The sequence below is a fragment of the Stigmatopora argus genome, chromosome 8 (genome assembly GCF_051989625.1).
Source record: "Stigmatopora argus isolate UIUO_Sarg chromosome 8, RoL_Sarg_1.0, whole genome shotgun sequence".
NCBI lineage: Eukaryota > Metazoa > Chordata > Actinopteri > Syngnathiformes > Syngnathidae > Stigmatopora > Stigmatopora argus.
In genome coordinates this window covers 11103895-11131333 of record NC_135394.1, presented here as the reverse complement: position 1 = coordinate 11131333, position 27439 = coordinate 11103895, and the positions used below count along the sequence as shown (strand labels likewise).

At 40.3% G+C, this 27439-nt stretch overlaps 1 protein-coding gene across 1 annotated transcript; it reads right to left on the bottom strand.

Annotated features, from left to right (window-relative positions):
- Positions 1–6339: 6339 nt before the first annotated feature.
- fstl3 (follistatin-like 3 (secreted glycoprotein)) lies at positions 6340–12113 on the bottom strand. The gene is made up of 5 exons (XM_077608025.1): positions 11887–12113; positions 11343–11522; positions 9169–9384; positions 8860–9087; positions 6340–8778 (listed from the first exon to the last, which is right to left on the bottom strand). Exons 1-5 carry the CDS (start codon positions 11951–11953, stop codon positions 8726–8728), a joined length of 744 nt encoding a protein of 247 aa, XP_077464151.1. The 5' UTR covers positions 11954–12113; the 3' UTR covers positions 6340–8725.
- Between the last annotated feature and the right edge of the window lie 15326 nt (positions 12114–27439).

The following is a 27439-nucleotide window of genomic DNA, read 5'->3' as shown; positions in this document are numbered from 1 at the left end:
CAAATTATAATAAACGAATTTACGTTGTGTGTGTTTTTAATGTTTATTTTATACAACAGAATAAAAAATAGGTCAGTTGTGAAGTGGTATTTAGTGGCGCACACACGTTGTGGCCACAAGGTGGCAGTCGTGTAAATCTAGTGGAGTACAGTGTATACTCCAACTTGTACTTATTGGGGTCAAAAGTGTAGAAAAAACATGCTTTTTATGGTAATAATTTTAAAAATAATAATTCCCCAGCCAAACAAATTAATCTAGGGGAAAACTATTACTGTGATAAAGGTTGGGGAATAGATTTATTTAATTATAGCTGTCTGGAACTTGGATGTTGTTTTCCAACCGGGCACTTTAGACATTTCTTTTCAGGTATTTTTAATTTAAAAGTTTCTCCCCAAGCTTTTTGATTAAAAAAACAAGCACAATAAGTAGTACATTATCTTAATGTCTAAAATAATAACAAGTGGAACACAGTTGGATGAAAATGTAAGGCTGGTTCTTTTTATTTTTAGATCGTATTCTTTCTTTTCTTCTAGTATTCTTAATGAGATGACCTACACAAGAGTAGTCGCTGGTGGTCTTGTGGGTCATTCGCCGGACAGCAGGGGATCAATTCCCACTCAGTGGCGGTGTGATTATGAGTGTGGATGGTACTGGTGACCAGTTTAGGGTGTAGTTTACCTTTCTCCCAAACTCAGCTGAATCTTTGCTTTGTGATTATTTGGCCACTATCCATGGTGTACATACCTTTTGCATAGAGTCAACTTGAAAGAGGTTGAAATCAAACATGAGTGTTCTGATAGAGTGAAAGGAAAGCCTCACATCTGGACAAAACCTGTGGATTCCTAAAAGGTTTTAGTGGTAAAACTAAACTAATAGTTGTAGGTCTCAGTTTACCTATCAAAGATCTGCACTCAAGAACTGAGAATCCTACATTTCCGCTGTTTCATGGCCTAAGTGTAAACTAATCGGTTCAGGGAATGAAAACAAACATGGCGGATGACTAGATTAAGAGTGGATGTTTCCTCCGGAGCGACGCTGTGGATGTCATGTCTAGTGTGTCTGCTGTTGTGTCTGCAATGGGCCATGTGAGAGCTGGAGAAACCTGTCTGTCCCATGGGTTCAGATTAGAGAAGGTCTGATAGCACGGAGGTTTGCTATGTCTGCTCGGCTGAGGTCATCTATTGTCTCTTTGTGCCCCGGTGCGTCACCGGCCTTCCAGCCCAACGCTCATCACAGCCACCCGAATGTGGCCGGGGAGTGACTGCGGGTCAGCCGCCGGTCATGTGAGCCGCACAAAATACTTCCTAACAAACCGTGGGATCTTTTCACACCGTTTCTGCTGGATTTTCACTGAGTGAACTCTGTTTCTTCGAAGGGAAATACCAACAGTCATACCAATTACAGTTCATTCTTGAACTGTTTGTCTGATTAAAAAAATACCCTTAAAAAGATACATGGGTACAGGTGCATCGCCTATTTATAGATGACAACATGTCCCACCTCGCAATAGATTTTCGGATGTTCTCTTGCACTAACTTCAGATTTTGTGATTCAGATTTAGATTCTCACATACATACATACTGAATGAAAATCAAAAATCTTTGGAGCACAAGAGCAGAAAGTTAAAAAAAAAGTGTACTCTGTTCCCCACATTGATCGCCACAGAATATTCTACAATATAGCGTGACCGGACGTTTGGTCGCCGGACCTTTGGTCGCGGACGTTTGGTAGCCCGGACCCAAACAACTGGCGACCAAACGTCCGGCGACCAAAAGTCCGGTGACAAAACACGGTAAAACAACACGATCTACGCATCAATAAAAGCCAACAATGGCCATGAGCAGTTTCACTGAGCGGACGTGTGAGTGTATAAGAGTTTGTATGTACATGAGTTGTCCCCTTAGGAAGGGACGTCAGTCAGGGTCTTAACAAGTTCTCCAACAAAACACAATAAAAGTACGGGAAATTTGGAGCTTTTCTTTGGCCTAATAATTAATAGGGCATTAAGTATGACTAAATAATAATTCGCAGTTTGTATTTAGGGAATTTGAGCAACAATTTTAAATGGTAATTATCAATAACCTTCCGGGCGACCAAACTTCCAGCGACCAAAAGTCCGGCGACCAAAAGTCCAGCGACCAAAAGTCCGGCGACCAAACAGCCGAGTAACCATAATATGGTACCCTGTTTGGTCACATTATCTAATTGGAAGTTACGCTTGAAAGCTAATAAAGTGATCCTGGAGGGTTCTCCCGGAACCCCAGCCTGAAGGACTTCCATACACATGAACACCTGCACATGAAAACACATGCATGCACACAGCAAAAACAGCCACCCGCTGGCTGTAACTTCCTGGGCCTCTTTCCTGCCTCACTTGTTTTGAGATGAAGACTCCGTTCTGCCAGACACGCTGTCATCTGATATTGTGTCACCAGTGCTGCGCATCACACACAAAAACACGCACATGTAACAATGTGTTCTTAGACGACATCCTTATGACGCATAATGTTTGGAATGACATCAAAACACCTATCAAAATATAGCTGTTGCAATAGCAACATACTGCATGGGAACTATAAGCAGCCCCACTTGTAACTCTCTGTTGTTTTTTACAGATACTTTTAAAAATATTTACACATTCATTTTCTGTATCACTTAGCCTCACAAGGGTCGCAGGGGGTGCTAGAGCCCATCCCAGCCAACTATGGGCACCAGGCAGGGGACACCATTAATCAGTAGCCAGCCAATCACAATCCACCATCACACTGATACCTATTAGGTGCAATTTAGAGTGCTCAACCAGTCTATCATTCATTTTTTTGGGATTTGAGAGGAAACTGGACTATCCGGAGAAAACCCACGCAAGCTCAGGGAGAACATGCAAATGCCTTACAGTGAAGGGGAAACCTGGGATTGAACCCTTGACCTCAGAACTGTGAGGCAGACACGCTAACCACTCAACCATCGAGGTTACTCAAATACTTTACAATATGGATAATTTGTAAAAGTAGTAAATTAAAGTAGTAGTTTGTGGCACATTAAAAAGAATATAAAACAGAAGTTGACAGTTGACAAAGCTATGTTACTAAGAGATTACCACCCAATATCATATAAATAACTCTGTTTCCAAGGTTATCTAGTCCAACATGCTTGAGGTAAGGTCAAATCAACAAATTTCTCGCAGATTTTAAGATTTGAAATGACCGCAAACCTCAACTTTTATAGTGTAAATAATCAGGCCTATTAAAACTCAGTCTGGAAAAAATGTGCAAGTTAGAAAGGGGGAAAAAAAAGAGCAAAACCAAAAGGAATAGTAACAAAGAGGAATGTGTAAATCATTTCCTTCTGGCGTGCCTGGGCTAATGTCTTTGCCATCAATTGTGTATTGTGTATTGTGTGTGTGCGTGTATGTGTGCAAGCGCTTGCTTTTCTTATAAAAGCGTGCCGTGATAATCCCTCTGTGTATTTGCACTACATGCAAGCTATTGAAGCGTGTGGATTGGATTTCACTCATTTTGTTTTACTCTGAATAACATGGAGAGCCAGCAGCCCACTCAAATTTGTGCGAATGAGATTTGAAAAAGTGTTCCTCATCAAGTCGTTGCTCTTACTGACAGGATCAATTAAGAGTGAGTTGAAGCCTTAAATAAGGGGAAAAAGTTGCCGTCATGTAACGGATAACATGGGAGGAAGTGCAAGTCTAGATCTGCTCTCGCTTTTTTAACCTGGAAATTTTGGGGAACAGAAAGCTCAAGTCTAAACTAAGTATCTGGGCCAATGGCTGTAAAAAAGCAAACAAACACAAAAGGTTTGCCTGGTTTTTAAGCCAAAAATAAATAAGAAAAATACGACCATGGGTACACTACTCTCCAAACCGCAAATTACACAATGACTCTCCATGTGTGTATAGAGCCTTGTTACTAGGTACTGCCTCGTCTCTAAAACGAAGGCATCAATTATCGGTGAGCGGTCCAATCTATCAGCAATGTAATGGATAACTACTTTTTCGCACCTTTTAAAAGAGGTCCTGTTCCACCTTGTTAGCGTGCGGAACAATGACGTGTAAGAAAATGACTGTTTACAGACAAGGGTTTAATTATAGCTATAAAGCACTACTTAACAGTCCATTCCTCAATGGATTTGACACAAGACTAAAGAAAACAAAATGTGCTTTTACCTTTAATTTAGGGGATTTACAATTTCTACCACGTTGACCTGGCACACACCATTTCTCATAGAAACAGTACAGTACAAAAATGGCATTGACACAGACTGGTGAGCTGTTCTGTAATCAGAAATGTGACTTTGAACACAAATGGTGCAGGAATAAATGTTGATAAACAGTATGTATCACGTATATATATATACTCACCCTCTGTGATAACATGACATTTACTGCAGCAAATTGAATCATAGCAGTCGTGAGCAATGTTCCCTCTAATTTTTCGTTGGTCTGAGCAGAAAGTCAACCTCCCTGAGCGCACTGAATACCAGTGTGAGCGACATCATCGGTACTCGGATGATTCGCTTAAAGACGTTTCGCCGACGGACGTTTGACAGACGGGCAGGTCGCCGAATGAACGTTCGGCGGAACGTCCATTCGGCGACCTGTCCATTTTTCATGTAAAACATGCTGTAAAACACGAAAAACATAAGTGGACAGAGCTACTGCCACTTGCTGCCGCTTAAACGGCGCCATCATGGGGAAAGGGGTAAAAAAAAAAAAAAAAAAAAAAAAAAAAAATCCGATTTTTTTTTTTTTTTTTTTTTTTTTTACTGCGCGCCATATGATTGCTGCTGCGCAGCGAGGACGAGAGTAGTGCGCAATTGCGCACGCGCGCAGCTTAGAGGGAACACTGGTCGTGAGACTTGATTTGTGTCTGAAACATTACTTGAAATATGAGTGCGTGAGTTATGAAAATGGTCAAAAAGATTTCAATTGGCTTCTGAAGGCTCCGCTGTATAGGATAACACTATAATTTCATGAGGATTTTTCCAAAGAAGCAAAACAATTCCTCGAACAGTCAATAGATCAAATGCATGCTGTGTCTGGGCTGATGTTAGAAGATATGGATTGAGTTGTGGGAACATTTAGGACCACGGAAACTGTGTCTGTTTGCAGATACATTTCCATGGCGGGGTCGTCCTGATATGTATTAGTTTCAGCTGTGGGATGGAGATGTTTACAATGCGGTGGCGCTCTCTTTTCCCTCTTTGGCAAGCGGGTGGTCCAAAGGGCCCACTTTCATCACAAGCTGGTTTGTGAGCTTGCCGTTGTCTGACTTACTGGAAACGGGAGGAGGAACTTTGCACAAGTGCAGACCGTCCCATGTGGATGTCGTTGACATGTCACGGAATGAGAAGGGGGGCCGTCGGAAAGGACATTGTGATGATAGACGGGTATATGACTCATCTGTTTTTGAAGATGTGAGCTTTAGTGAAATAGCCATCATCACCACACGAGACAAATCTGACGGATTGCTTCGGATTATATGATCATAGGAAAACAGACAAAATGAAACTTCGCCATGATGTCATGTTCTTCCTCAAATGTTACCAATACACCCAAAAATTCATCCGTCAATAATTGTCCGCAGTTTTAGGTTCATTTAAGATTTTAATTAGGCACAACGAAAATGTTCAAGAGTTCTTAAGTCATCACGCTAAGATCGTTAACTTGTTAAATATTTTTGTGCTCACTTAAATTGTCAAGTTTTGGCTGGAGGGAAACAGCAGGCCTTTTGAAATGTTAAGTTGCGCTCACTTGAAATGAAAATACGCGTGAACTCTCTCCTAATGCATTCATGTTGCCGTAATTCAAAATATATGACTCAAAATAATTCGTAGTCAAAACAAATCCCTCATAAAAGCAGTGTCAACACACGTATGCGTGACAAAAAACTGTTATTCTGACATTTATGAGTTTATGGTGACATAACAAAGTGTTTGTGCGAACAATTTACTGCCTCCAGGCTGTAAAGACTGATTTGGAGGGTCAAATGAAGGCCACATCTGTATGCCTGACAAGATGGTGTCAAAAACACAAGGCTTGTTTCCTCTTGGTCATGCTTGTTAAACTTGAACAGCGCATGGGCGTGTTCTTCTAGAGAGCGTATGCTGGCACGGGCAACGTAAGATTGCGGCAGTTACATTAATTAAACTGTGCAAAAATAGCCATTGAAAATGTAAGAATATAAACAGGCATCTGAACCAGATTCTGCTACGTGCAAAAAAAAAACAAGGCTAATTCAAGAGGAGGGTACGTGAAATGTGTGTTTCAGAGAAAGAAGACTCAGTTTGTCGCATAGTAGTAATAACTTTATGATGTGAAAACGAGAGTACAAAAATAGGAGGCATTTATTACTTCATTTTTCACAGTAGGTTACACACACAAGGAAGTCCGCGAGCTTATTTGAATTTCTTAGCACTGACTCGGGGGATTTCATCGGGGTCGTCAACACGACACAGACCTGACTCACCTCTGATGGCACGACATCAAGTGTTGGCTACTGAGGTCCATTCTAACTCTAATTCGATCTTCTCCGCTACATTCTTTGGGGGAATTCCGATCAAATTGAAGCACCCAAAACAAACAAAAGCGCTGCCCATCCTACAAAAGCTTGTAGTATTTACAAAATAAAACAAAAACAAAGGCCAGCATTCCACAGAGGAGGTATTGTTGCATAGATGGAAAAAAAAGAAGAGTTTTCTGATAGGAATATTTGAATAGGGCTGTATATTCAGTTATAGTTTCATTTGTGAGACAGTTATTTATTTTACTATGGAAAAAGGGCCTCATCCTCAACTTGAATATTAAGAATATCAAATACATACTCAGATGGCTTCCCATAGTTGTTAGTACATGTTGTGCTGAAGCGCCAAACAACAACTTTCTCTATAGCAGCGCTACTTTCAAATTACAATAAACATGGTTTTAGGTTTTAGCTTTCCGCCCAGATTTTGTCCTGTCAACTTAATGAGGGAAAAAAATCTTGTTTGTCTTGAAACCAGCCCATAAAAATGCGGTTGCCACCGGCTGAGAAAAAAAGGAAAAAGAAAACCACAATAAATACATAGCTTCGTATCGGCTTTCCCAAGATTACATGGATGTGTTATTATGATAAAATCATAAATAGTGATTGATACCTTCTATAATAAATAGTTGCGGTATTCTATTTACAATATGAACACTTCTCTTCTGGACTTCTGTCTACTTGATGTGTTCATCTACCCCAACCTACCTTACAGGCACTTTTTTCACGAGAGCATATTTACACAGTGGTGTAGCGTGGGGGGTACATGGCACCTCAAAGGGATTCATGGGTAAACGCGAACCCAGTTTTGGGGCTTTTGTAGCTTTTTGGGCCACCTTAATTTAGGGAAAAGTGACAGTCAGGAACTCAAACATGCACATGAGGGTATAATGTAACACAGTGGCGGGCCGTCAGGGCCTTCAAGGCCTTCTCTGCTGGCCTAAGAAATATCTGAATCATATATTATATTTGGTCCATCAATACAATAATTCCAAATTGTCTGTTAGCTTCCTTTCATTGCTTTTCCCCCTGGTTGCACTGCTTCCAGATGTGTGTTTTCATATTGAAGCATTTAACCAATCACATTTCAGCCATTATTTGTTGGCAGGGTCAGAAATCTGCCTAAAGGCCTTCACAATCAGTTCTGCAGGCTCTGCTGCATTAAACAAGCGTCGATAAGACTGTTGCTTTAACCAATCAGATTTCGAGTTGGCAACACCACAATGCCTTCTCGCAGGCATAGGGATACGTCATCACTTTCACCAACTATGATTGGCTAGTGATTAGCCAGAGCTACCAAACTGTATCTGTAGCGAGCTGCACAAGCAAATATATTGTTGTGTTGATTAAAAGCCATTTTCAAGACGGACTATGCTAGAAATACGACAGGACAGGCTCGACTTTCAGCATTAGCTTCGATGGCGATAGAAAAGAAGGAAGAAAGAAAGGAGGATGGATATTGTGTACAGTTCAAAAGGATTTTTGGCGAGTAAAATATGGCTATATTCCTGAATAATATTTCAATTGTGGGCCCGGTTCTGATATCTGAAAGGTTCCAGTGTTTGTATTTAAGCTCCAGTGTTTGTATTTAATCACTAAATGCTGCTAGGAAGTTGATTTTACCCCATTTTAGTGCAATTTTTGCCTTTTCGCCATTGACGTCCATCGCTGTCTTTTCCCGGGGAAATCACCCCCCTGGCCCGGTTGTAATGTCTGAAACGCTCCAGTATTTGTATTTAATCATTAAATGCTGCTAGGAAGTGGATCATTTTTGTGCATTGATTTATTGATTATTTTTTATTTTATGTGTCACAGCTGTAGCTGCAGTAGAGGTTTTATAGCCATAAAATAGTTTTTGAGGGTTGGATTGATTTGTTGAAGGCGCTACGAGAAAATGCACGGACCGCCACTGGTGTAACATATTAACTGTATATTTCTGGACAATGCAGAAATTGGAATCTGCCTTCATAGCCAACATGTATTTATCAGTGGCTCGAGTTCTATTAACAAGATGAACATGGACTCAATACTGCTGCGACTAAATATTTGGGAAATGAAATTCCACGTTCACCCTAGGCGACTCACTTGGCACCGCCACACCACTGTGTGCATATCAGAGATATTGTGTACAAAAGGAAGGGATGATTGTCACAAAAGTCACCGAGGTCAGCTTGTGGTGCCTTTGTCGACGTCTAGACAGTGTTTTCTTCGATGTTGCTGAACACATGAGGTTTCCTTGGAGGATCTGCCAAAAAGCCAATAGGATTTAGTGAAGAAAAAATAAGGAAGCCATTCAAGAGGTTTTTCTGATTTGGGAGGTCCTTACTGTTGCAATGGCCGTAGTGGCGGACGCCTATGGAACGGCCAAGGAAGCAGGTGGCACGGCGCAGGTGGCAGGCGCTGGGGTATGAGATGTTGTCATTGCCGCAGATTTGCTGCTCAGAGGGCAGCGGTTTGGGGCAGGGCGTGGTACGGCACATCACGCAGTGGGCGCTGTTTGTCTGGTCTGTCACGCAGGTGTGTGTTCCCGGACACACTACATTGGAGCATGACTCTGACAAAATAAAAGCAGTTCTTCGCATCTCAAAGCGTCACGCTTTACAATTGATAACTTTTTTTTATTACACGCGCTTACTTTTGCACTCTCCCTGGTACATGACCTCCAAGTCGGGGTGTCCCATGCAGCGGGCCATGAGGAGCACGCACTCGTCCTTGTACGACTTCCCGTCGCTGCCGCACACGGCGTGCCCGCGAACGATGTGGGAGCAGTCTGGAGCGCAGACGCACTGCGGCCTGCCCATCTTCATCTTACACACTTTGTTATCGCCACACTTTACGCCCTCGCATGTCTCTGCAAAAAAAGAAGTTGCTTTTATACATGCGGGTCACTCGCTATGCAGTTCTAGGAGTAAATTAAGTACAAATAAACTAGACAGACTTTATTTTTATCATGGCTTACCAGCCAAAATAATCTTGTTGAATGAATTGATGAAAACACAGTATTTTTTTTCTGCCATAGTGAATAAAAATAATAAAAATAAAACCAGTGTGTCCACAAAGTGTTGAAGTATATTAGTGATTATGGGCATGGGTGTAATTGACCATGCAAAGTTGCTGTGTTTCAAAGCGTTTTAATTATTTGTCTTTAAACATTATTTTCTCCATAATCAGAGGTCTAAGAATTTTTGCACTATGCATACTTAAAAATTCATAGCACCCATCTTTCAATATTGTCTGTCCCTTTAAGTAGATTGGTCAAGTCGTATGTCGGAAGCATAAGAAATTATTTTTTCGGTTTCAACGTGCCCACGAAGCATACAAATGACATCAATTCCTCAGATTACAAGTATGTATCTGCTCTTGAGTACAAAATGCGAGTACTTTTACCACCCTTAGCTTTTATGATTCTTCAGGTGACTGTCATTCACAAACCAGACCAGCATGCAAGTTTGAACCTCGTCTGATATTTACAATAAGCACATGGCTTGCGGTGAGCGGTACGCACGGGGGCGTCCCGCCTGATGGAATGCGGGCCTGGCGTGTTTTCATAACACATCCAATGTGAAGCGGCTGCACGCAGACACGGCCTAAGCTCTTGCAGAGGGAGAGGGGGGAGCGGCGATTGGAGTTCAAATGAATTTTGCGGAAAGTTGGACGTGCAGAGCGATGTGGACAAGCTATAATGTCGCCGCACAGTTGGAAGCGTATTCCTACGCAGAGCAAAGTTCACAGCCAACGTTACAAGAGTATCTGTTCCCAAGTCCTGAAATTTGGTAGACATGCCTACCATGAGTAGTCAGTCAAACAAAATTAATTGGAAAGCCATACATGAAAAGCGGTCCATCATAATTTGAAGATAGTGTTCAGAGAAGGTCATCGACCATGAGTGTTCTTACTCCCCTTCTATTTTGAAAAATGGGTCACCTTAAACCAGACATGTTATGTCCTTGGGAGGCAAACTTTTATCAGTGCTTCGTCCTGTTTTTATTCCCCCCCGCATCTCTTTCTTTGAGTCAAGTCCAGCTGAATCGTATGATCACATAAGTTAACAGTTCAAGCGAATGTGGATAAACCTCACAGGGATTTGAGCATTATAGCACAGCCGGCCGGGTGGAGTTATTTGGATCACCTCACACTCCCGTGTCCATTTCTCACCCACGTCTGCATTTTATGAGCAAGCCACACCTGAACATTTTTGACTCTGGGGTGTTAAATGGCTGCAAAGTGAACAACATGAATAAAACTAGATCACAAATAACTACTTAACAAAGGGTTAAAATCATTTTGAAAATCCTTGTAACTTTGCTGCTTCTAATTCCAGTGTTTTTTGCCTGTCTTCCATGCCATACAGAATTAATATTCTTAATCTTATCCAGCTCTGGAAAAAAAGGGACATTTTTAGTATGAAGACCATTTTTTTTTACTTTTATGTGAATCAATGCAGGATTAACATGTATATTTAGAATTTGGTCTCAGTTGAATGTTGTGCAGTTTTATACCTCTGCAAACATATTGTTTTACAGTAATACACATTATATTAAATAACTATTACATCATGTGCATTCTACTCTGAGTCTCATTAGAATATGTAGATTTTCCTGATATTCAAAAATTGGAGTGTACTATATGCTTTCACCCAACTTCCCTAAATATCGGATAATGTTGCTTGGACACTGAAACCACCAGACCACAGAAAATACGTAATGTAGTAGATGTCTGAACATTTCCTGCAACATATTTCAATGCCCGTTCAGAAGTAAGAAAAAATCCTAAAACGTAACAAGATGCTAACTTCCCTCGATTGTTTACCTTTGCAGGGTTTGCATGAAACGATGCCCAAGAAGCCCAGCAGGCTGACCTCGTTCATGGGCAGGCTGGTGTTGGACCATGCCGTGTCCAGGCGGCCCCCCGAGCAACATTCCTCTCTTGTGACCCCTCTCATCAGCACCATGTCACAGCGCTGACTGTGCTGCAGCCAGCACATCCCTGCTGTAAAAATGACAAAATAATGAGTTGCCCATGTTGGACTGAAACCAAAATACTTACTATTTGCTAAGTATCAGAAGAATCCTGTAAAAAGTTTAGGCATCTGGGAATTTCACACAAGGATGAACCAGCCTTGTGCAAGTCAATATAATTCGGTTTCTGGTAATCTTTGCATACTTTCCCAAAAAACAGGTGTCTCCCTAAGTTTCCCCAAATCAAAAGGCATAGAAATCATACAATATATAAAGATGGCAAAAATTATGTAATGGAAAAAATAGCTTTTAAATAAACCCGTACATAATTTATTTTTTTCAAAATAAGGAGAAAAATACACCTTCATGCAATTACTACTCAAAAATCCACTTACCATTGGCAGTATTTCTTCCAATTTGACACAAAGTGATCGTCATAGCTAACAGCACGAAGCTCTTCATCTTCTGTTATACTTCCAAAAAGGCACTAAAGTCACTATTGGGGATAATGGTAATGTTCCTCCTCCGGCTCTAACCTTCTCGTCACTAACTTGGTGTGGAAGCCTCTCTCCCTCCTTATGTGAATGAATGTGTTGTGGCTAAGTGATGTTGCCGGCCCCCCTCCAAATCTCCCACCTCCTCCTCTGTATAAATATTTAGCCCAGATGGAATCATGCTGCTGGGATGGGCGCAGCTCTCCACCAGTCATATGACGGGGCAGGCACGCCACTTTGACGCTGACTTCATTTCCAGAGTCGGGAAATGATCCGTCCGAGTGCCAGATGCCAGTCACTTACATTAATTCAAAAATGCTCTATTAAACTATTTACTGCATGGGCTCTTTAAGTATTCTAAAGGTGTTCCTCGCCTCAGGCCCAAAGTCAGCTGGAATAGGCTACAGCACCCCCCGCGACCCTAGTGAGGATAAAGCGGTTCAGAAAATGAGATGAGATTAGATGAGATCAATTTGACTTTTGATATGGTATTTACCATTCAGGATTGGCACACATTTTCAAATGTAATAATATTCATTTAAAAATAGACAATTTAACTAAAATACACTGTGGAGCTATACACTGTAAGAAAATCTAAAATGTCTTAATTTTTAAAATACTTATTGAAAGATCTACCGGGGCATTTTAATGTTTTTTGGGAGGGCTCTGATCTTACCATCTGTATCAGTGGACCTTATTCAACCATGTGTCCCAAATCTAATTAATATCAAGTGCTTATACTGTTCAGACCCTTCTAGCTTTCTCATAATTTGTTGACAGTCTGTTTTTGCTGTTATCTGATCCAAATTCTGTGGTTGTGATGATTCCTGCAGCTTTTGGGGCAAATGAAAGCACCTAAAGAGGAGATCTGGTCATGCAAAAAAGACTATTTAATGAAAGATTGCTTTGTTTACTTAAGCTCCGCTTGTTTCAGATCAGCTTTAAACCAGGAAGCAGTGCTCACGATGTTAGTGGGCAGGGAGAAAGAATGAAGAAGGCACCTACGTTGTATAATAAGGCACGGCAGGATGTCACATTGGGACTAATTTCTAAACTATTTAAAGATCATTGCAATCAACTGCAAAAGTACATCGTTAGCAATCAGGGCAAACTCCTTTTTTAACCTATCTTATGCATGAAACATTAACAATTACTGGAAAAGGACAATTCAGTTTCTATTATTTCCGACTTGGAGTTTGCACGTTCTCCCCGGGCATGTGTGGGTTTTCTCTAGGTGCTCCAGTTTCCTCCCACATCCCAAAAACATGCACGGTAGGCATGTTGAACACTCTAAATTGCCCCTAAGTATAAATGCATGCGTGAAAAGTTGTCCATCTCTTTGTGCTCTGCGATTGGCTGGCCACCAATTTAGGGTGTCCCCCGCAGTTACCTGGGATAGGCTCCAGAACCCCTCACGACCTTTGTGAGGATGACCGGTTCAATGAATGATGAATTTCCAACTTGACTACTGCGTCTCTGTGCACCCATTCACCTCTTGACTTTTAATCCTGTCTGACACATTTATCGATGGTTAGTCATTTTCTTACTTACTTTCTTTTGTTCAAGTAGCACATGCTGTAATCTCCCAGTCCTCATGTTGTCTTACTTAAACGAGATCCCTCGGGCCCTTGAAGGAATGCCGCCTGACCTGGGAGGGGAGAGAAAGACAAAAAGCGAGCCCGCGAGCCGTGGGTGGCCTGCTTCTTTCACTGGGTCTCTGCCCGTTCACTCATATGGTTTGCATCACCGCAGCCGAGTCATACAAATGAATACAGCATGTCGGGGAACGGGGAGCGCCCTCAAATGCATAATCTTTCGCACGTATTGGGCCCCCCTTTCATGTGGCGAGGCTCCGTGAGACGGCGTGACAGTTAAGAATCGCTCAGTGCACTGTGTCCAATCTGAACTGGCTACGCAACTGCATGTCTGACAGACTGGAGAGGCGAGGAGATCTTTAGTGGGAACCACTTGACGGCCTCGGGGTTCACTCGCCTGACTTCCTTGTGGGCACGCGTGGGTTCGATCCCAGCTGGTGGCGGTGTGATTGTGAGTGCGAGTGGTTGTCTGTCTCTCTGTGAGCGCTTAGGCTGACTGGTGACCAGTCAAGGGTGTGGTCTGTCTTTCGCTGAAGTCAGCTGGGATAGGATCCAGAAACCCTTACAAGAATGCAGGGTATGGATGATGAATGAATCTCTAGTAGGGAGGCCAAAAAAGTTTGAGTTCATGGGTAGAATACATCATTGCCATCTAGTGGAGGAGGCTGACACCCTCAACAGTAAGAGTTGTATCTATTGGACATTCGTGGGAGTCTAAGTAATCGCACAGCAAATGGAGTAAAATGCTTTAATACTCTACTGTCCTCTAATCAATGGAGGCTGCAGTCAATCTGGTATCAGCTTTAATTTCAATTGGGAGTAGTAGAGGAGAGCGGGGTTGGTTGTCCCAAGGGTTGTTTGTCATATTTGCTGCATATCGACCACCAAAGGGCGGTGTTGTACAATATTAAGTATTATTACTATTTTACACTATCAGAAATGATGATAATTGTGCCAATTACTGTACCACATGACTTTTAGGGCAAAAGACAACAATTTTAAGGTCTTTGTTATTCTTTTTATGGGGTTTTACATTTTATTTTATGAAATTGTTGCCATTAAAAAGTATGAGATAAAGTAGATGTCACTCTTAGCCTGCTAGACCTTTAACGAGACCACAAGTGTAGTTGATTCTTGGAAACTGAAACTTTTTTTGTGTTTGCAAATCCCTGCCAGAGGAGGACACCATTTAGCTTTCTATGAAACAAGCTACTACTCTGAACCAGTTTTTGCTTCATGTGCATGTGGGACTACTTGACACGGCCGTTTTATGGCCCCAAAAAGCGCAATTCTGATTAAAAGAGGAATACAATTGTGTTGAAATCTAAACATTCAAATGAAATATGGAACCAGTGAACCACTAAAACACAGAGAGACAACAAACAATCCATGGCCAACTGAACATGCACGTTTTTCCTGTTATTGTTGTTCTTATAACCATCATTTGAAACATGAACCCTGGTCTGAATCCATCATTTGAAACCCTACCTAGAAACCATAAAGTGGGTCATTGACCTTCATCTGAAACCTTATTTTTCATGACTCATTTGACATTCTGAACATGATTTATCATTTTTTCCTTGCACTATTGGTACACGACATCACTGGGAATCTGCAAACACACTCAAACAACATCTAGGGTCGCAAATCCTATTTTAAAAGAGCGGATCAAATGTGATCGATCTTACAAACAGGGTGCCTGCAGGCATTAAATGGCCACCAAGGTCCAAATGTGTAGCCCAAAGGACCGTTGAAAATGAGCTCATCACTGTAGGTACATTGTGATTTAGAAGAACTCATCATTGAAAAACGTTAACGCTTAGCTATTCATTAAATTGGTGTTGCATATTGATGTTTGACAATTTTCTACCTTAGAGAGAGCGATACATGGAAAATTCTTGAATGAACTACTCCACATTCAGTGGCATTGTTATCATCCCTTTTGATCAAGTGACCCATGCCACTTTAGTTGGAGCACTTCATCATTCTACGAGCTGTTTGAAATATTTTCCCCACTCAGGAGCCCCTCTTTGTACAACCTGTACTGACCCAAAGTCAATACGTGAAAGCATCCCCATCCCAAGTGTAGAATGGGTGCGTCACTGTGATGGGAGAATAAACCAAGTTGCTCTCTGAGGATGTCACAGTGTAAACAAAGTTATGAGAGCGCTGAGGCACAAAGCAGCCATGTCACGTGTCCACGCAATTTAAACTTCATTTTGATTGACGGCCCATCTCCTCTGCCACTTTGATGCCGCCCTCAGTCTCTATGCTTCCTTCCTGTGCAAGCTCAGTCCCCCTGGCGCTTCATTAATGGAGAAGGTTAATGTCAGCGCACGCTCTGCTCATACAGCTGCCACAATGCAACTCCTTCCTTCCTCTTCACCTTTATCTCGGAAGACCCCCCCGCCTACGCTCGGCTCTTTGCACATAAGAGCACCGCGCCGAGGCAGTCGTGACTGAAAGGAGCCCCTCCCACTATCACCACATGGCCTCAGGTCAGGCTCCATCTGCATGCTGCTCTATAAACAGATGTTCCACACAGGATCCAGGAACATTTGGAACATTGGCCAGAGCTCATAATGTTAAAGACAGAAGCAAAAACTCCATGTATCCACTATTATCCTGCAATATTAATATAACCACAACTACACTGGAAACAAAAAATAATCATGTTACTTTTGGGCGAAACATTAGTGTTGACCCAAAATGAGAAACAAGGTCAGGGATATGGTGCAAACAGGAAACAAAAAGTTAATTAAAAAAAAATACAATGGCATATTAGATGAAGGGAAAAATCTACTGGAGGTTAAAGACCAAAAACATTGGGAAAAACTGGGCATGCAAAAAAAAAAGGAAAACGTGTGACAGCGACAAAGAACCGATAAGAAGGGAAAGAAAACAAGGAACTAAATACAATCAAAAGTGACAGGACAACAATCTTCCTGGGCAGGACATGGCTGGCTGAGGGAAGCTGATTGGTTGGGTAATCACAAAGAAAGACATGAACAAGAAACACAGGAAAACCAGACAAAGGCTAGGAACAAACCAAACATATCAAAACCAATAATAATATAATACTTTACTGTTTTCTCGCCTGAATTTAACTCAAACACACTGTGTGGGCAGAAACTCATTAGTGTCGATAAAGGATCCCTGACTGGTTAAATGCAAATTTTATAATTTTTAATATATGAAATTGAATCAGCAGGTCATTACAAAACTACAAACGCTTGGTTTGTTCCTTTCAAATTAATACCCTGGAGTCTAAAAATGTGCAGTTCTTATCTTGCCTTTTGTGATACAGTTCTCAAAACACAGCATTTTGATTAACATTCGTTTGTGCAATTATTTAATTTTCATCTATTTTAGGGGCTGGACATTTTTTTCAAAACTGTTTTAGCCTGAGCTGGTGTAGCACTTAAGTGAAAAGGAGCCATCGAGTAAACAGTGAAGTACCGAAGACCGAGCCCGGAAATAAGTTGCGCAATGAGCCTCATGCTGCTTCATCAACATTGAAATGCTTGAATTACATGTAACAGCCAGCTTGGGTATGAAAAAAAAAATGCATGTGTTCACTATGAAGCCCCTTTTGATAGCACAAGTGCAGATGCTCCTGCTGGCAGCAGTTACCATGGCGACAAAGAACCAAGGTGTAGCTGAGGCTTTTGTTACCCGAACAACACCACTAGATAAATAAATCAATTCAAACACAGGCTGAATGGATTTTTTTTGAATAGCTTAAATTGTCATATCCAACATCATTTGCAACAAATTGGACTGCTTTTTGTACTCCACTTTTCAGTGAATGGCCTAAAAATGGTTTTAACACTATTAGAGAAGAATAATGAGGTTAACCTGGAAATGAATATAAACTACCTGCAGCTCATTCTCACCATTTAGTTTCCTCTTTTTCAATCAGGTATTGAAAAGGGTGATTTATGAGTCTGCTTTTCACTTCACTTTCAAATCAATCTCACCGCCAGAGCATGGCTTGATTCACGCAGTGTAAACGAGTACCAGTATACATCCCATATAATACGCCTGACGTGAATTAATATTTAAACGTATGGATCTTTTCAATTAATTAAGCATCAGCTTGCCCGTTTTTATGGACACAAGGGCCTCATGCAGATTTAATGAGTAGAGCATGGCACTAAAAATATTACACTCAAATGTATACATTATTTAAAGAATGTCTCATATAGCACAGATTATACTGGATGATTAGTTTAGACTTCATCCCATGACAATCTCCTCTTAAACCAATTTCTTCCTCTTTTCTCTAATTTGCACCGATTCAAAAAAAAAAGCGAATGACAGCCTATTCTTATTTCCACAAAATCTGAAAATGGAGAGCTTTGAGTGTGAATAAAGTTGTTTTCTCCATAGAAGTATGTGAAAAATCCTTCTATGTGAAAAGTGGTTTTCTAGATTGTGTTCTAATTATTTAACTCAATGATAAAAAGGGTCTTACGTCAAGCATTTGCCTATTAGTTTTATGAAAATGTCACAGGGTGACTGAAAACTATTTTACAAGAATATTAATGTTAATGAGTAAATTCATTGAAAATCAAAGGAAGATAAAATTAAAGCCAAAACATTACCTGGCCTGTTTGTGAATGAATTCATAATATTTCAAGAAATTATTACTTAAACTTATTTTTTTTTAAAGTTAGTCAAGTGGAGAGAGCATCAAGATTTAAACATGTTTAGTTAACTGCTGTGTCCTGAACTTCTATCGCCAATGGAAATATTAATCCTGAAGTTTATGTATCTATATTTCCAGAAAAGCTTGAGGCCATCTTTCCAAAAGTGGATGCTCAAAACAGCTTTATTTCCATTTGATGTTTTAGTTGAAACAGACTCTTTATTCTTGTAATTTTGGTGATGTACAGACCACCCATTATGATTTATAATTGCAGAAATTGACCTGATTCCAAATACTTGACACACGATGCACTTTCTTAGGCCTGCAAACTGAGGTGGGCCATGATTCACTCACTTATCAAATGCATTGAAGTCATAGGTGTAATTGCCATTTAAAGCTCTTTTAAGTGCTCGTTCGTGGAGGTGGCGAAGTAGAATAAGTGTGGCGAATGAATGTGTAGGCTGCTGCTTGCTAAAAAAAATAAAAGAATGCAAAATCACATAAATAGAGAAGAAACAAAAGCAAAACCCAGCCAAGGACTGCAGTGACGACAAAACACCATCTGGATGTGGAACAAATGACCCCAAAAAAAGAAAAGGTATTACCCAGAATGCTCAGCTCTACCTAAATACTCCAGCCTCCCACATGTCACTGCACGCAATCATTTTTGAAAAGCACTTAAAACGCACACACTCTCTATCTCTCACAATGTTTCACCCAATTGTGTTAGCTGTTACTAAAAAAAGGTCTTCACACTGCTTTTATGTGTTGAAGGTAACTGACAAAAGGTAGTACAGATGTAAAACTGCAAATACATAACTTCTATCATAGCGATTGTTGGAAGGCAATTTAGAGAATTATTATTTTTCCAGTGTTATGAGGTGTGGAGGCTGACATTTTGCCATCGACTGTTCATAGCAGGCTTCAAATGTTATGAATGATGAACATGATGAGAAAATAAATGGAGAGGGTACCAGCTGTTCCTACTTAATTAGGGACGCAGAAAGTCCTTGTGTGTTGTTTATGCTTGTCCTTTTTGTTGGATTCGGTCTCCAGTTTTATTTATGTAGACATTTTCGATGCGGCACGGAAAAATCAATTACAATGAAAAGCTCATTCACCAGATGAGTATGTGAACTTGGCACTCGATCTGAATGTGGAACAAACCTAGAAAGGGAACAAACGAATAAGCTGTGGGCAAGGAGACATATTGCATTTTATTTTTCCATGCCCGCAACAAAAAAGGTCAAGGCTTCAATAAAACGTTATTTGTGTTAATGTGTTATCTTTCTATATGAGTGTTTGGATAAATAGTATGTATATCTGGTTGATAATTTCATCCTTGCCGTCCTATGTTATAATAAAAGTAGAATGAACAGGGAATTTTTAAAGTGTGATTTCCTTGCTATTCTATTTTATAAACTGATTCTAATTTTTAAAAAATGCAAATTTCTTATGGCAAAAAAGTGGCGATACCACAAAAATTGAATTCCCTCACAAGCCTAAAGTACACAAAAATATGTGATCAGGTTCCGAGAATAAAGTTTAAACATTGATAGAAAATAATCACATTTACACAAGATTAAAGCCTCTAAGCCTAAAGGAAAAGTCAGGATTTCAGCAAAATTGAGTGATATTACTTCATGAAGGAAAACAACTAAACAACAAATATATATTTATGACAAAAGTGGTAAAACAGTTATCATATATCACGAAGAAACAATGTTATTCTGATAAAAAGCAAGGGGAATAAAGTTACCTCGACTTACAAGTGACTTAAATCATGATTTTCCAATTTGTCCTGAGTTGCACACATAAATTCAAGTTATGTGTGCCAAATTGTAACATTGAACTTTGCTACCATAACACTGTAGGGAATTTCATTGTTCCCAAGATAGAAAAATTCTACTCTTCTATATTACATTGTACTGTTATGAGATTTACGAAACCTCATTGAATGCTTTCGCGGCCACAAAATGAAACTCGCAAGTCAAAGCCACACTGTAAAGATTGATCATTTGATCATATATCAATCATTGTGTTAGCCTCTCTATTGGAAGTTGGAAGATTTCTCTTCACAGCCTAACGAAGTCAGGAAGTGAGCGCGTGTGCACACAAGAGCCAATTAAATTAAACACCGAGGCTTTTCTTTGGTCGGTCCGCTCTTCTGCTTTTCTCCCACCTACGCTAAAGATGGAATATAGAAACAACCCTTTCGTTCTGTGTCAACTCTCAGTCACAATTGGTAAATGTATACAAGTCATGATCCTGGAATGATTCCAAAGTTTTTGTTTGGGGTGTCCTTGTTATTGCAATCTACACTGCCTTAAAGGGTTATTTTATAAGACAAGGATACATTAGCTGGAGGAGATATGGAATGGCGTATCCAAGATTGTAAACGCAGCAAATTCTATCACTGTCACAGTCCAGGGATCAGCGCGGGGCCCAATTACTGGTAAGCCGGCCAGGGTGGTGGATAACTCAAAGGGTTTTAATTGGTGAACCCCCCCCAAAAAACAAAGTACAACCAAAAGGAGTAGTGGCATACAAAACATGGACTACCAATCAATTTCCAAACCAGGAACTTGGACAGGCATGATGTCACATTTTTCCCATTTAAACCTACAAACAAAGATCGATCTGCTAATCATCCATCCATCCATTCGTCGATTCATTCACAACACTTACTTGAAATCAGGCGTCTTCAAACTATGCTGCAGGTTTTCATTCCAACCAAACAAAACAACACTTTTCACCAATCTGGTATTTTACAATTGTAATCAGGTAATTGCAGTCAGGTGCTGCTTGTCCATTAAGAGGACACATTTTCACCACCATTCTGGAACAAAGACCAGAACCCACTTGGGCACTGTTTTGAAGACCCTTGCTCTAAAGTAGATTCACCTTTCAACTCATATACATCCCTCCATCCTTCCATCTATCCATCTAATCATTCTTCTTATTGATAATAAAACCGCATGTTATTTTCAGCAGATGAATGCTTTACAGAAATGTCTTCCCAAGTTGCAGTTTGAATTGGATTTGATCTGAAAAACATCTGACAAACGGACTGGCACCTCTGACATTTCGCTTTAACGGCTGTGAGCGATAAAACCAACGTTGGCGATTGGCTAGCCTTTAAAATGTGCCATTGTCATTCCAAAGGGACACTTTCAAAGTAAGGGAAATAAATGTGTTATGAGGGAGCATGAAAATTCCTTGAGCAATGAAAAACTTTAATGAAAAAAAGGTGGGAGGCCAGACTTTGTCCTGCTTGGCATTTACTTATCAAGGCCATCAGAGCTTTACACCCACATGCAGCATTTCAATACACAATGCTTGTCGCTGGTCTGCCGTTGTATCTGTGCTGATCGTCGTATTTCATTTTATGTTTGTGATATCACAACACCTACACGCCGGTGCCCACGCTGCCCTCCGAGACCCCAAGTGTTTACGGCAACGCTACGTCACAACAACCCTCATCGGTCTGCCAAACCGGCTGTTGAAATTGCACATGAGAAAGTGCGCATGCCTTTAGGTTGTCATAGCAACAGGGTGAGTCATTCTGCTGCAGTCAGCTTAAAGGCACAATGGCGGTAACTCTGATTCAACTCTCTGTTCCACTTCCATTTCACCCACCGACCCTTTGCTATCCGTGCACTCCGTTATCTTCCGAATGGTGTGAATTTGGTACCGATGCTTCCGGAGGAGACGAGCAGGGTGATCATGAGATTCGGGCTTTGATTGCATATTTATGGATTCTGCTAATGAGTAAACCCGCAGCTGAGACCCCGGCGGTGAGGGAGGGGCGATGATGAAGAGGGCAAAATACTGATTTGATACTAATAACATTGGTTGGCGCTGCTTCATGTTCGTTATTTGCTAAGAGTGGATGAAACTTGATTGTCATTGTCTATTATTGTCAAAGGGCTTGGGCTGATGCTGTATTAACTTTCAATGAACCACTTTAGGGTGGAATCTTATCAAATTCAGTAACTTCATACTTAAATAATATATATTTTATGGTAAGCAATAAAATTGTGGGGAAAAAGGCTTTATATTGATAATTGTTTTAGGTGAAATGTAGTTTGTGTTAAGTGGTACATGAAACTAGATGAAATAAATTGAGGACTCTTTGATCAGTTCAAATTGGGACTGTAATGATAAATCGATCCGTATTAATACATTAATTGATTAATAAGCTATTCAACACTGAGCAATATCACTGATATCATTAGAGTGTCATTTTGTAAAAAGAATGGTGTTCACTCATATCCCTAAAATATTTAAGCAAAACAATAAAACTCAACAAATATTTAGTATTTTTAATGTTTTCATTGAAATGTTATGTATTGCGTCGAATGTGTACACATAATCGAATTAAGTCAACGGGAGGAGCTTCAATCAAATCCAAATCGAATTGTGGCGGACGTTAAAATATCGTTTCCAAAGATACGATATCACCCCCCTAACTATAGTAATGAAATTGGGGATTTAAATTTTAGTTTACGCTACAAGATCAATTGTTTATAGGACTTGTAGTAATGGGCAAAGGAATGGTGCCTACTCTAATTGACCATAACATCATGCTGTCCAATAAAAAGCAGGTTACAGTTAATATGAATATGAAAATCCGATATAACCCATAAATACTCATTAAATTGATTTATACATTATGTCGTGTGTCATAAGAAACTGTGAGCCCTAATAGTACTTTAGCAAGCCAAGAAATGACTAACCAACAGTACTTTGATAGAAATGCGAAACAATTTAATAAAAATATCCATGTAAAGTGACAGTTAAAATGCTCCATGCGTTTAAACGGTCCATGCGTCAGTGTTTAGTTCTAGCCATACTGTACAAACATAAACTGTCAGCTGGCACCTGTTTTAACGCACCTGGCGTCCTACAAACACAGTCTGTCTTGTCTGTTTATGTGATATTACGATATCACAGGAGAGAAAAATGAAATACAAGCACCGAAATATTTTTGGTCTTCATAATAGAGCAAAGTTCATATGACGTTGTAATAAATATTAAACAACAAATGCTCGAGGGTATGTGTGTGTTGGGGGGAATTCATGATAGTCCTGCCCACTGATCAGAATTAGATTGGTTTCTGACTAAAATCAAATTGCCAAAAAAGATCTGCAAGGGACTTTTTGTTTTACAGCTGAATTTAATTTCTTCTGTGGCAGCATAACCACAACGTACCCAGAACTGGTACCCATTCATTCATTAATTCATTTTACATGCTGCTTATAGTCAAACGGGTCGCGGGGTTGCTAGAGCCTAGTAGGCGGGGGACGCACTGGATTGGTTGCCAGCGAATCGCAAGGCACACCGACACGAACAATGATTCATACACACACTCACAGCTAACGACAATTTCGAGTGTTAAACCAGCCTACCTATTTTTTGGGATGTGGGAGAAAACCAGAATACCTTGGAGAAGACCCACGCAGGCACTGGGTGAACATGCAAACTACACACAAGAACATTGGAACCCACTGGGGATTGAACCGTCAATCTCCGAAAATGGGAGGTTGACGTGCTAACCACTTTGACACCATGCCAACGTCAATGTTTGTTTGTAAAACAAATAAATGCCATAAATATAAAAGAGTAAAATAAGACTAATGATATATTTTTACATTGGTAGATTGTTTTTCAAATTCCACCCTAAACAAATCTAAATTGCAACAATCAATCTAAGACTAAACCCGAATCTGCAACTACAAAGTCTTACTCAGAACGGAAAACTAAAAATAACCTCCTGCAAAGACGCACATGTAATTCTAAATACATTTTCATCTGATCTCATTTACGAGCCTGCTCTGGAAATTTCCATCACGAAATCTCATTGCCGTGTCCACCGTTTCCGGTCTGCAACGTTGGCTTCATATCTGCGACTCAAACTCATGACACAATATTAACAGTTCGTGTGGACCAAAGACTTCCAAGAAGAGAATAAATGAGCCTTTAGGGTAAGGGCAGCACAAGGTATCATACACTAACAAGCGCTGTACAAGTTGACAGCTTGTGCCATCAACCTATCGTATCTCACCGAGCTTTAATTAACTGGTAGCTGCGTGGGTGCGTGTGGCTGTCAAGCCGTCGATGTTGACATGCAATAAATTGGAAGGGAACTTTTAGTTTCCCTGGAGAGATGGAGAAGGCTAGTGAGGAAGGATGGGGAAGTTAAGTTGGACCAGAGAGAGCGAGGAAGGTGGCGGTACGATACATGGGTTGGACATGAGTGAAGGATGCTGCTTAATCAGCTTTTGAGGGTTTTTCTCAGATCTGTTGCAACACATGCCGTATTTATGAAATAAATTAACGTTTACCTGTTTCCAGGTTTAGAAAAACAACAACTTTCATTCATTCACTGCTGACACAGTGGGATGATACGTAAGGGCAGTAGATTATGGTCTGACTACGGATTGCAGATTTATATGTCATAGTTTGTTTTTCCAAATATTTTTTTTCCTCCAAAGCACACATGTCAAAGTGGCGGCCCGGGGGCCAAATCTGGCCCACCGCATCATTTTGTGTGGCCCGGGAAAGTAAATCATGAGGGCCGACTTTCTGTTTTAGGATCAAATTAAAATAAAGAGTATAGATGTATATTAAATTTCCTGATTTTCCCGCTTTTAAATCAATAATTGTATTTTTTTAATCGTTTTTTTCTGTGTTTTTAGTTCAAAAATCATTTTGTAAAATCTAAAAATATATATTTTAAAAAAGCTAAAATATACATTGTTTTAGATATATAAAAAAACTGAATATTCAGGGATTTTAATCCAGTTCTTTTCATCCATTTATTAAAAAAAATCTAAATATTATATCTAAAATGGTCCGGCCCACGTGAAATCAAGTTGACGTTAAAGCGGCCCGCGAACCAACCCGAGTCTGACACCCCTGCTCCAAAGCAATTTGGCGCTCCCTCCTTTTGCTGGCGCCTCAGCCAACTGCCTAGCTCGCCTTTGCTGAAGGCCGGGACTGAAATTCTGGTAGACTTTAAAAAAAGTGCCTGGGAATATTATTTCAGGCCTAGACAGTACCTTATGTTGTATATTTTAGTGTCAACGTTCTCGCGAATATTAGTCCCATTTTAGTAGGTGAGAACTCCAATGTTTTACAGCATCCAATGGAAAGCACAAGGAAGCCAGTGAGTCATACATTTTTTGCAAATCCAAATATGGCGCCTGGAGGCGCTCTTGCGAAAAGGCGATCTCTTGGTAATTGCGTGGGCACATGGAGACGGAGCCGAGATGGAGGGAGAACAGTGGGTTTTCCTCACAGCATCTCTCGGGGGGAGGGGAGGTGTCGTGAGGAGGAGGGTGAGGAGGAATACGTGCTCATTCATGTGCGCGGTGACTTGACTCGTGCAGCACGTGGGCGGGCGGGCAAGGGCACGACACGAAAAAGCTGGGAAAGCCGCAATTACCACTATTATTTTTTATCTCCAAATGGGACATGATTTTGCTGGGATAATGGTCAAATTATATGATATAATAAATGGGAGGAGACTGCGGAAACACACATTTTGTTCGCAATGCTCATTCAAATGATAATTCGGTAGACTTAGCCATTAGCTTTTTAGAAAGCAAAATTTCCCTTGTTGTTATCTCTCTGTCTATCTATACCTATCTTAATGGTTCATGAGATGCAGCTTTAATCTATTTAAGAAAACTGGTTGCTCATTGGTTGCACTAATGCATGTAAAGACTAATGAACTAATTCCTTAATTTTGTTGGGAGTTGAGACTGTTCAATAGAGACCTGAAATAATACATTTTGAGCAATGTGACATAAGCAAGGCATTTTTAAAGAATTATTTTCTTGGATGTGCCATACGATTTGCAACTCTTTCAAAGAAACGAGAAACAATGGTAGGAAGATTAAACAAGTAGTTTTGAGAATTTCAATTCGAATCTGAAAAATGTACCAATGCGACTGAGAAAAACCGTGACCGGACGTTTCGTCGAAAGACGTTTGGTCACCGGATGTTTGGTCCCCGGACGTTTGGTCGACCGGACGTTTGGTCGACCGGACATTTGGTCGAACGGATGTTTGGTCGCCGGGTTTGCTCGCTGTCAAATTATGACAGAGTTTACTGTTGATATTTTGATATTAGATATTTAGATATTAAACTCACTCTCTCTCATGATTATAATTTTGAGACCTGGTTTCAACAGTAACAACCTGGCGACCAAATGTCCGTTCTACCAAATGTCCGGTCGACCAAACGTCCGGGGACCAAACGTCCGGTCGACCAAACGTCCGGGGACCAAACGTCTTTCGACGAAACGTCCGAGTACCGAGAAAAACAGTCGATTGATTACCTTCATAAGACTTTTACTGCTTCAGATAATTAGGATCTTGGTTACTCCCATGAATGACATGAGTATGAGTGAATACTTATGATATTCAATAAATGTTGTCACTTGATACAAAGTTAACATTGTTTCAAATGTATTTTGGTCACGGTCAGGATGATCAACATTCAAATAAAAATGTTACCGTCACCATTTCTGTGTCACCTTGACATAAGTAATGAAACTAATATAACCAATTGTGTGTCTGACACTCTGCTTGACTTACTTTTATGATATTTGTGGGGAAAAGTAATGCACTGTAACTCCTGCGCTGTCCTCTTTCCAATTCAGTTGGAAAGAAATTGCTCGGAATTATATCAAATGGGAGCAAAAAACCAATAAATGATTTGTGATGCATTCCCAAGTCTAGACTCTAGATTAAAAAAAAGCATATATCTCTTTTTTGCACTATTCATTAATTCACAGACTGGCATTTGGGATACATTATTCTCTGGGCAGTTTTATTTTTAATTGATTTCTGTCTGATTTAGCTACTTTTTGGCCTCTTTAAACACATCCATTGTCTGTATTCTTAGTGGTCACAATTGCCCGGGATTAATGTCCAGTGCCTTTTGTCCTTTGAATCTGATGAGTATTCATTACTCATCACTTGAAAGCAATATTTGATTCCCATCTTCATATTACTCTTGAGAAAAGGGTTATAGAGCATTTGTTGTATAACGCTGAATATGCTAGGCTAGGAATGTGTGTCCTCAGATCAGATGTGATTAGATTAGAAGAGGAAGAAAATAAAGAAGAGCCCACTGCGCCCTCTACTTATTTGAAATCACTTCCTTCCATCAGTGCCATTGTTCCCTAATGAGCCTC